This window comes from Dreissena polymorpha, chromosome 1, assembly GCF_020536995.1.
Source record: "Dreissena polymorpha isolate Duluth1 chromosome 1, UMN_Dpol_1.0, whole genome shotgun sequence".
NCBI classification, from domain to species: Eukaryota; Metazoa; Mollusca; class Bivalvia; order Myida; family Dreissenidae; genus Dreissena; species Dreissena polymorpha.
Genome location: NC_068355.1, coordinates 156,154,478 through 156,165,424, shown reverse-complemented (window position 1 = coordinate 156,165,424; position 10,947 = coordinate 156,154,478). Strand labels below are relative to the sequence as shown.

Here is a 10,947-nt window from a genome sequence, read left to right as displayed (position 1 = left end):
GATAAAGTAACATCATGTGGCCGTGATCAAAAGAGCATGCACAAAATCACAAAACACTTACTAGATGGCCCATCTAAAGTAGCTCTCCCGTCTGGCAAAACATCCGATGAGTTAGCACAAGATTTCAATAATTTTTTCATAAATAAAGTTGAAGGTATCAGAAAAGATATCTATGAACATGCCCTATCTCAAGCAAATTCTAAACAGAGTAATGATAATAACCCAACAGCAGAAACATGCAGTTTGACACATTTCCGTCCGACAACCGAGGAAGAAGTTGAAAAAATCATTATGCAATCCTCAAATAAATCTTGCGAGCTTGACCCTATTTCAACTTGGCTCCTGAAAGAATGCAAAACTGAACTGCTACCAATACTGACAAAAATCATCAATCTTTCGATGGAAACAGCAAGTGTGCCAAGATCCTTTAAAACATCACGTATAAGACCTTTATTTAAAAAAAACACCTTAGATGAAGAAACACTACAAAACTATTGCCCGGTTTCAACTCTGCCATATGTTTCAAAATTATTGGAGAAAGTTGTCATCAAAAGAATAGATGAACATTTGACAGAAAACAATTTAAATGAAGAAAACCAGTCTGCATACAGGAAGTTTCACTCAACAGAAACAGCTTTATTAAAAGTTCAAAACGATTTCCTACAATCATTAGATAAGAAAAAGGTCACTGTCTTTGTTATGCTGGATCTCTCTGCCGCTTCCGACACCATCGACCACATAACCCTTTTAAACCGCCTCGAACAACAGTTTGGCTTTGCTGAAAAACCACTACAGTGGGTAGCTTCCTACCTATCTGACCGCTTCCAAACGGCGAGCATTGACGGCAAGGTATCAGAACCAGTGCTGCTGACCTTCAGCTTACCCCAGGGATCTGTGTTAGGCCCAAAATTTTATACCATGTATACTAAACCTGTTGGGGAAATTTGCAAAAAACATGGACTCGGGCATCACTTCTACGCCGATGACTCGCAGCTCTAACTTTCCTTTGAACCCACCGATGGACCAGCCCAAGACGAAACACTAAATCGAGTTGAAAAGTGCCTCCACGATATCATCTCGTGGATGAATACAAATATGCTCAAACTTCACACCGACAAAACCGAGGTCATAGTATTTTCAAGTCAAAACAACACCAAGTACGTAGATGGGTTGACTATTAAAGTAGGGGACTCCACAATTAAACCATCGCAATACGTATGAAATCTCGGTGCTTGGTTTGATTCAAGAATGAACATGGAACACCATATTAATGCTATCAGTAGATCATGTTTCGGTCAGATTAGGCAAATAGGTCACATCAGGCAATATCTTACATCCAATGCCACAAAATCCTTGGTCAATTCACTTGTCACGTCTCGGCTAGACTATTGCAATGCACTGCTGTATGGAACACAAACATCAGCTATCAAGAAACTACAAAATGTTCAAAACACTGCGGCGCGTGTTATCACAAGAACATCCCGCTATAGTCACATAACACCGATTCTTAAAGAATTACACTGGGTCTCAGTAGAAAAAAGAATCCACTTCAAAATACTTACCAATGCGTTCAAAGTCTTAAATGGACAATCGCCTGTATATCTGAAAAACCTATTTGAAGTCTACGAACCAAGGCGAAACTTAAGATCAAAGAACGAACCGACTTCATTATTGATTCTAACGAAGATTAAATCCGTATCATACGGGAATCGAAGTTTCATGTACGCTGCTCCCAAACTCTGGACCTCACTTCCATCAAACATACGAGGTTCTTTAACACTGAATTCATTCAAAAAGGCACTGAAAACTCACCTTTTCCTCCAATCTTATTGTCATAGGGTAAAAACTAAGATGTCCTTTTACTATATTAAAATATATAGTAAAACACCTTTTCCATTAGTAGTTACATTTAAGTATTCATTTGTGTATTCAGTATTAATTAGGTTTTAGATTTTAGTTAAACTTACTTTGCTTCTAGTGTAAGAAGAAAGATAGCACTCCTATGTAGTAGTAAGAATAGTTGTTTGTAACCTATCGTTTTGCACGAGTACTAATACTATTCACCGCACTACTTTGCTACTTTCCCGCACTTTGTCAGACACACAAAGACAATAACACGTACTGATCGTGGCCGTACAGAAAGTACAGATCATCTTTATCTGCACATTCAAATCCATTTTTTGTAGGGTTTTATAATAAACCTACAAGTAAATATTATTAATAAATGTCTATTTAATTTTTCAAAGTGTGTATTTGTATTTTGTATTTTATCATGTGAATGATGTTAGAGTTTCTCGCTCATCATACCGCCTATTTTATAATGCACTGTGATTGCCTTTTGTATGATTATTGTTATTATTATCATTCTTATTCTTATTCTCATTATTATTATTATTATTATTATTATTATTATTATTATTATTATTATCACAGGATCTGACCAATACAGATTTAAGACCAGAACCCAGAGTTATTTGTCATTCCACCCGAGACGCCTAAAGGGGCGTAGCTAGGCCGGAGACATTATGCAATATAAGCAGTGGTTTATTCAATTCATTATATAAAATCTCAATTATCATGAACTTGAATTAACCATTTTAAAGGAAGCATAATTATTCCTTTGAGGGTTTGTGGACTCGTGGTAGTTTTTATCCCTTATTCATAATATGATTATAGGTGCTACCTAATTTACGGGCAAAAGCTTTTTTGATTACCATGTATTTTTAATAAATAATATTTTACATTATTGTGTTCAAAATAGTATTATTGTTTCAAAAATAAAGTAATGCATCCAAAAAATTCAATCTTCAAACGAGTAACATGTTCCTTGCTTTAAGATCTAGCATTTTATAATTTTGTGTGTTTTCTAGCCGCAGGAATTTAAAGCTGGTTCGGTGGCTGCGGTATAGTGGATATGTTGTCTGCTTAGTCACTGGGAGGTTTCTGTATTGATCCCTTAAGTGGGAGGGTTCTTAAGATCACCCTTAAGACACTAAGAACTGCTCATTGTTGGTTCGGGTACTACGTTAATGTTCCTGGGGTACTCTTTAGTATACTTAAATGTACACCTGGTACGGAAAATTTACTGAAATGTACCCGGGAATTCTTACGCTAAAGAAGTCATTGTCTTTCTTGGGTAAGCCGCTAGCACAAGCATGTAAATGACGTTAGTATATATTCAGTACATATATAAAAAGGTGTGTGGTATTGTGTGGTGATACGAAACGCTTCACTTCATTTATTTGCACATAAAATAAAAGTTACACAATCATTAATACTAAAACACTGTCATCAACTTACAAGAATATTTACGTATTTGAAATTCCAAAGTGATGTTATCTTTTGCAAAACTGTGGAATCAATGAAGTAACATTTTATTACCTTTTACAAAATGAACTAGAAATGGCGCTGCAGAGGCCGACGCGTATCCCCACGCCGCATGTTTGACCCAGGGATGCCCCAGAGTTGGTAATGGGGCCATGCATAGTTGAGATTGACCATATTGTCATAAGAGAAGTTCAGTATCAATTTGAAGTGAATCAGTGTAGAAATGAAGAAATTATAGTAAAAATGCAATTTTGGGTGGGTGTGGTCTATTTGGGCGGGGCGCCCCAGGGTTGGTAATGGGGCCATGCATAGTTGAGATTGACCGTATTGTCATAAGAGAGGTTCAGTATCAATTTGAAGTAAATCGGTGTAGAAATGAAGAAATTATAGTAAAAGGCAATATTGGGTGGGTGTGGTCTATGTGGGCGGGGCGCCCCGGGGTTGGTATTGGGGCCATGCATAGTTGAGATTGACCGTATTTTCATAAGAGAAGTTCAGTATCAATAAGAGGTGAATCGGTGTAGAAATTAAGAAATTATAGTAAAAGGCAATTTTGGGTGGGCGTGGTCTATGTTGTCAGGGCGCCCCCAGGTTGGTAATGGGGCCATGCATAGTTGAGATTGACTGTATTGTCATAACGTATGACAATACAGTCAATCTCAACTATGCATGGCCCCATTATGACTCATAAGAGATGTTCAATATCAATTTGAAGTAAATCGGCGTAGAAATGAATAAGTTAATGTAAAATAACATAAAAAATGAGTGAACATCTCTAACCCGGCCCCACCCCAACCCCCATAACTTTTGACCCAGGGGTCAGATCAAAATTTCAAATAGTGCAGGGTCGCACATATGTCCATAGCTACTATGTGTGTAAGTTTCAAGGTTCTATTGCTTATAGTGTAGGAGGAGATAGTGGCCAGGACTGACGGAAGACGGAGATAACCACAATATCCCCACTTTTTCTCCGAAAAGCGTGGGGATAACCATGCTGATTTTGTACTAACACATAAAACATGGAACAACAAGTAACAACAAATTTATTAATTACACAATAGAAAGGAAATCATATTAATGACATTATACACTAACTAAACAAGCTATTTGCTACTGTTTAGAATTACACTATCTTAATAAAAATGACAGATACTTAGTTCTGTTACATACTTGTGGTAAGTTTTGTATTACTAGTTTGACATTTACTGGCAGACACTTGTCGATATCCAGACTAAATATGCAAGGGAACCTTCATATTTCTTCAGCATCATTTCCTTCAAATTATTAGTTTAACAACCCTTTGACAATGTTTGCGAGAATATCAAGTGCGATTCGCTACACAATTATGATGTCATTTATATACTTTTTCCTGAGGTATGTTTTGACATGTGATTTAGCATATGGCATCGTATTTTTGATTTGTTCTAGGTCATAAATAGCATCGCGAAAATATATGTCGTGTGGCAAATTTTTTTGAGGTGCATCCCTAGGTGTAATTTTATGTCTAAATTTCCATATGTATGAACGGTCAACGTACGCTTCGCGGGCTTTTGCCCGTATTACCGGTAATCGTTTAATGGTAATTCATCGAGCAATGGATCAATTCAAAAACAATTTCTATGAGATATTGAAATATGATTGATTGAGTCATCTTTTCAAAAAACGTTGATAAAAATATATAGAAGCATTTAAATTGTATAAAGTTCATTTATAACATACTTGGCAGATGACAGGCCCTAACATTTATAATGTGCTAACTATCGATGCAGAATTTCTAAGAAGAATTAATAGTGGTACTAGTATATGTTTAATTTATGTAACTGGTGTTAGCACTTAAAGGGGCGGGGCGGGTCAAACCGGCGACCTACGAGTTTGCGCGCCAGCGTGTAACCCCGGGAATCCAGAAACTATCCGCAAGTACTTTGTGTTTGTGCGTGCGTGTTTGCGCGTGTGCGTGCGAGTGTGTTCGTGAGTGTGTGTGTGTGTCTAGCGGACTTTACGAAGCCCTTCATCGTCTTAGGCTGCATTAAGTGTTGATCCGGAGTATGTAAGTATAGCTGCAATTTCATGCTATTAGATTTTCATTTAAAAATATTCACTTTTGGTTTGGTATTTCGTTGTCAGAGGAAGCCGGAGTTTCCGGAGGAAACCCCACCTGTCCGTTAAGGTGACCATCAAGCAAATTCACATGCTCAGAGAGCGGGGATTGAACGCAGGGCGCGAAGTGAGAAGCGCGGGTACCAACCAGTCAGTTCCGCCACGATTGTCATCTCAAACGTAACTTTTATATCATGCGGAAACTCGACAGGAATCACATCATATCACAACGTGCACACACTCGATAAACAAGTTTCACAAGATCCATCTGACATGTATGCATATTACAGACGTCGGCTTACTAGATCTGTTTGGCGTTTTGGTGTTAGTTTTAAGTGACGTTTTGTCATTTGCTGTTGACATTTAGTATAACATGCTCCACAAACATTACTTTTTTCATGCGCGAGTCCTTTACAAATATGTACTTGTTTACCTAGTAATGTAAAGACAAGACCGTTTACATCCACTTTCAGCGAACACATATTTTATACTTTATAAGATATCATTTAACCAGCAATTTAATTTCTGCGAGTGCCTTTGAGACGGTTGATAATTTATTCTGAATACATCTTTAAAATGTATCTAAGCATACATTTACGTAACCATTTTTAGTGATGCCAAGGCGTATGAAATCATTCTTCTAATATATAATTAACGTAGTTATACACAGGTATTATATTGAATAGTTATAGATGTGAGAGTGTATTATAAAAGACATTATTGTACCAATGTTATAATACACTGACATTTTTATCATGCAATACTTTTATGCAAAACCAATAATCAAAACATGATTATTAAAACTTAATTAACCGAGTCGCGTTCTGAGAAAACTGGGCATAATGCATGTGCGTAAAGTGTCGTCCCAGATTAGCCTGCTCAGTCCGCACATGCTAATCAGGGACGACACTTTCCGCTTTTATGACATTTTTCGTTTAAATGAAGTCTCTTCTCAGCAAAAATCCAATTTAGGAGGAAAGTGTCGTCCATGAATTAGCCTGTGCGGACTGCACAGGCTTATCTGGGATGACACTTTACTCACATGCATTAAGTCCTGTTTTCTTTGAACGCGACTCATATAAACTTGATTAATTAATTCAGAGGTTAAATTTTATTAACACAACTAATAAAATGTGCAGCACACACATACTGGCATCAGGATAATAGGTATGGTACTTGATTCGCAAAGTATAGCATACTGACAGAATATTGTTATCTACCGCCTTTTGTGACGTAAGTAGTTCACCAAAAGATGGAAAAAGATATTGATCAATGTATTTGCTTATAAAATGAACATAGTAAAACTAAGTGAAAATCATCGTCCAATACATTACAAATAATGTATTTCCTTTGAGACTTTGTGAAGACTGGCTGTCAGAAAACCGAGCACGACTAACACGAAACGAACGTATACATTTAAATGTTAGCAATCAGTCACATTTAAGAAAAAAATGTTGCAGTTTTTTAGTATTGGCGTCTTCTGCGCATGACTTCGTCAAATGTGATTTCTTTCCTCTGTCCGTGCACGTGTGTTGAGTGGCGGCGTGCTTGCTCGAGACTTCCCAATTGAAACTCGAACATTGGTGAGACGTCATTTTGAACGGAGGACAGGTAGCCCTCAGTGTCGGACGCCCTAACGTTGCCTTCAAGTATACACCTATACACTTCAAGTTACTGTTAGCCATAATTTAAACCTAAGGTATAATTCATTAAGTGAAGCAGATGTTTTTTTAGCTTTGCACAGACCGTTCGCGGTGATCGCAGTTTTAATTATTTTTTATGGTTTATGTTTTGGAATAAACGTAGTGGAAAAGGAAAAGAATTTCTGTCCCGACAAAGTTTGTGTAGTTTCTTTTCTTCTTATTCCATAAATCCATCAAACAATAGACAAAACCTTACTATCTAAGTCCAACAAAAAGTATCAGTTTGTGTTTAGTCTGGGATTTGCAGAAGTGGGTACCGATTTATTGATATTTTACAATACTGTTGTACTAGATTAGCTTGTGCAGTCCGTAGAGGGACGACCTTTTTCTTTTTATTGATATTTTTCGCAAGAAGAAAGTCCCTTTTAATTGAAAACCCTTGTAAGGCGGAAAGTGTCGTCCCTGATAAGCGTGTGCGGATTGCACAAGCTAATCTGGAGCGACACTTAACAAACATGCATAAAGCCCCGTTTTGCTAGAACGCGGCTCATATATGCGACAGGAAATAATTGCTAGAATCGCATATGTCCTACCGGGACCGGGCAAGATCACGTCCACGTGGCTCCTCGTGGCGCACACACAGGCTATCGGCCACTCCGTCAACCAGTATTCCGTTCCGTTAACGTCCACCACTCGGTACTCTACAATTGATTGGCAATCTTCAATTGAGCCTCATTCTGGGAAAACTGGGCTAATAGCATGTGCGTAAAGTGTCATCCCAGATTAGCTTGTACTGTCCGCACAGTTTAATCAGGGACGACTCTTTCTCTTTTATATTATTTTTCGTTTAAATGAAGTCTCTTCTTATCAAAAATTCAGTTAACGCGGAAAGAATTTTTCTTTGCACACGAGTATAAATTCCTGTGTTTTTTTCCAGAAAGCGGCTCAATTGACTGGTATCTCCAATTAGTTTGAGGGACATGCTAATACATATGTTATGCATTGATAAAAATATATTTTATGCAGTAGAAAAGTATGTTTTAGATCGATCATTTTATTACAAAGCGGGGCTACATGATTTTTAAGTAAAAAATATTTCGAAACATTTTATACAATGTTTGTTTTCGGTGTCGTGAAGTTTCATTTTACTTTGAAAATGAATGTAATTTTAACGAGATAATCTCTTTTATCGCAGCATGAAGAAACCAAGGCCCTCAGTTTGTAAAAAAGTGATATTAAACCCGTTCTTTTTCAAACTGATTAAGCGCGCTATTCAACGTTACAGCTTATACACGTAACAGCGTATGGGTTGTAAGTGTTAACGGATTATGATTATTGTAACACCACCATCATGATTAACCTGTCTTGATTTGCTCGCACACCGTCTCCAGTTCGAGTTTCCGGCGTGCGCGCGACCCCATGGAGACGCTTCTGTAACTGCACTTGTTCGTAGTGCACACGGCGTACTGGAGCCTCGAAGGGATGCGGTCCCTGTCGTAGTGCCAGTCGGTTTCCCAGGGGCAGAGTGACCGGTCACACAAGTCGGCGCGGGACCTGCCCGAGATGTGTACCGTACTGATAAAGGTGAAACAATACATATTTGTGTAAGTACAAACTGTCTTTCACACTGCCGCCTTTAGAAAGACGGACAACGAGAAACTAAAATCAAGAGACTTATGAATGTTGTTCTTCAATCTTGCATAACAGATAACAGATAAGCCGCTCTCTGTGAAAAAGGAGTTTTCGTGGATGTGCCTTAACTTGATTTTTGCCAAGATAGGACTTTTTTGAAGCGAAAAATATCATAAAAGCGGAAAGTGTCGTCCCTGATTGGACAGTGCGGACTGCACATGCTTATCTGGGACGATTCCACAGAGCACGATTCATATATTAAAATGAATGCTAATAAAATATGCAAATAGTGTAAAACTTAAACACCACAGCTTGAAGATTTTGAGAAAAGTTTTGCTATTCCAATGCAAGTAGTAGTAATAGTAGTAGAAGTCGTAGTAGTAGTAGTAGTAGTAGTAGTAGTAGTAGTAGTAGTAGTAGTAGTAGTAGTAGAAGTAGTAGTAGTCGTAGAAGTAGTAGTGGTAGTCGTAGTAGTAGTAGTAGTTAGTAGTAGTAGTAGTAGTTAGTAGTAGCAGTAGAAGTAGTAGTAGTAGTAGTATGTAGTAGTAGTAGTAGTAGTAGTAGTAGTAGTAGTAGTAGTAGTAGTATAGTAGTAGTAGTAGTAGTAGTAGTAGTAGTAGTAGTAGTAGTAGTAGTAGTAGTAGTCGTAGTAGTAGTAGTAGTAGTAGTAGTAGTAGTAGTAGTAGTAGTAGTAGTAGTAGCAGTAGTAGTAGTAGTAGTAGTAGTAGTAGTAGTAGTAGTAGTAGTAGTAGTAGTAGTAGTAGTAGTAGTAGTAGTCGTAGTAGTAGTAGTAGTAGTAGTAGTAGTAGTAGTAGTAGTAGTAGTAGTAGTAGTAGTAGTAGTAGTAGTAGTAGTAGTAGTAGTAGTAGTAGTAGTAGTAGTAGTAGTAGTAGTAGTAGTAGTAGTAGTAGTAGTAGTAGTAGTCTAGTAGTAGTAGTAGTAGTAGTAGTAGTAGTAGTAGTAGTAGTAGTAGTAGTAGTAGTAGTCGTAGTAGTCGTCGTAGTAGTCGTAGTCGTAGTAGTAGTAGTAGTAGTAGTAGTAGTAGTAGTAGTAGTAGTAGTAGTAGTAGTGGTAGTAGTAGTAGTAGTAGTAGTAGTAGTAGTAGTAGTAGCAGTAGAAGTAGTAGTAGTAGTAGTAGTAGTAGAGTAGTAGTAGTAGTAGTAGTAGTAGTAGTAGTAGTAGTCAGTAGTAGTAGTAGTAGTAGTAGTAGTAGTAGTAGTAGTAGTAGTAGTAGTAGTAGTAGTAGTAGTAGTAGTAGTAGTAGTAGTAGTAGTAGTAGTAGTAGTAGAGTAGTAGTAGTAGTAGTAGTAGTAGTAGTAGTAGTAGTAGTAGTAGTAGTAGTAGTAGTAGTAGTAGTAGTAGTAGTAGTTGAAGAAGAAGAAAAAGTAGAAGAAGACGTAGTGCTGCCAGTAGTATAAGTAATCGTTATAGTATCAGTAGTAACGGTAGTGTCTAGTTATTACGGTTCTACGTTGAGTGGCTCTAGCGCTCTACGTTGTCGTTGTTTCAGCGACATATCTGCAAAAAATACTGCACGGCATAGTATAAAGGTCAATTAAAAGTCAACAGCAGTTAAATTACAAGTGCTAGTTGAAAAATTACCAGTACAATTACCATATTATATTACTACACTATAATTTATTTAAAACAATAATTAAAAAATCCTACCATAACCTGATCTTCCGGAGGTGTTTGCACTCGACACATTAGTAATTGAAATCAATATTAAAATGAATGTACCAATAAAACATTCTTTCTTTAAAAACGAAACATCCATGTTTACGAGCTTAATTTATCCAATTGTATTTATTAGTGCGCTAAACGCTTTACATTGTAGATGATAGCGTTTCACGATGCAGGTCTAGTTCATGTGTATATCAAGAGTAAATGTGCGTCTGTGGTATGCAGTGTTTTTCACGGTGTCTGGTCGCGTTATTGCGTTATTACGTTATTCATAACGCGAAAGACGGAAACATTATGCTTCGCTCCTTAGACCGACAATAAGAACAATTAATCGAACTTTACTCGCATTACAATCAAAATTTGATTATTCAAAAGTCTCACTGTGGTATTATTGAAATAATTCACTCACTACGTGATGTTATTGTTTTTTTAAATAAATTTACAGCACTATAGGGAGGGCAACGAACGGTATAACAAACAGGCAGTAGAACAGACTGAACAGTTAGAAATCCACTAATTGCAACTATGAAATTCAGAGCGGACGACTGACGAACGGCCAGGCGAA

At 37.3% G+C, this 10,947-nt stretch overlaps 1 protein-coding gene across 1 annotated transcript; it reads right to left on the bottom strand.

The window, feature by feature from the left end:
* Positions 1-5,884: 5,884 nt before the first annotated feature.
* LOC127867498 (uncharacterized) lies at positions 5,885-10,780 on the bottom strand. Its single transcript, XM_052408681.1, has 5 exons — positions 10,368-10,780; positions 10,163-10,217; positions 8,428-8,642; positions 7,661-7,768; positions 5,885-7,067 (listed from the first exon to the last, which is right to left on the bottom strand). Exons 1-5 carry the CDS (start codon positions 10,474-10,476, stop codon positions 6,889-6,891), a joined length of 666 nt encoding a protein of 221 aa, XP_052264641.1. The 5' UTR covers positions 10,477-10,780; the 3' UTR covers positions 5,885-6,888.
* Positions 10,781-10,947: the final 167 nt, after the last annotated feature.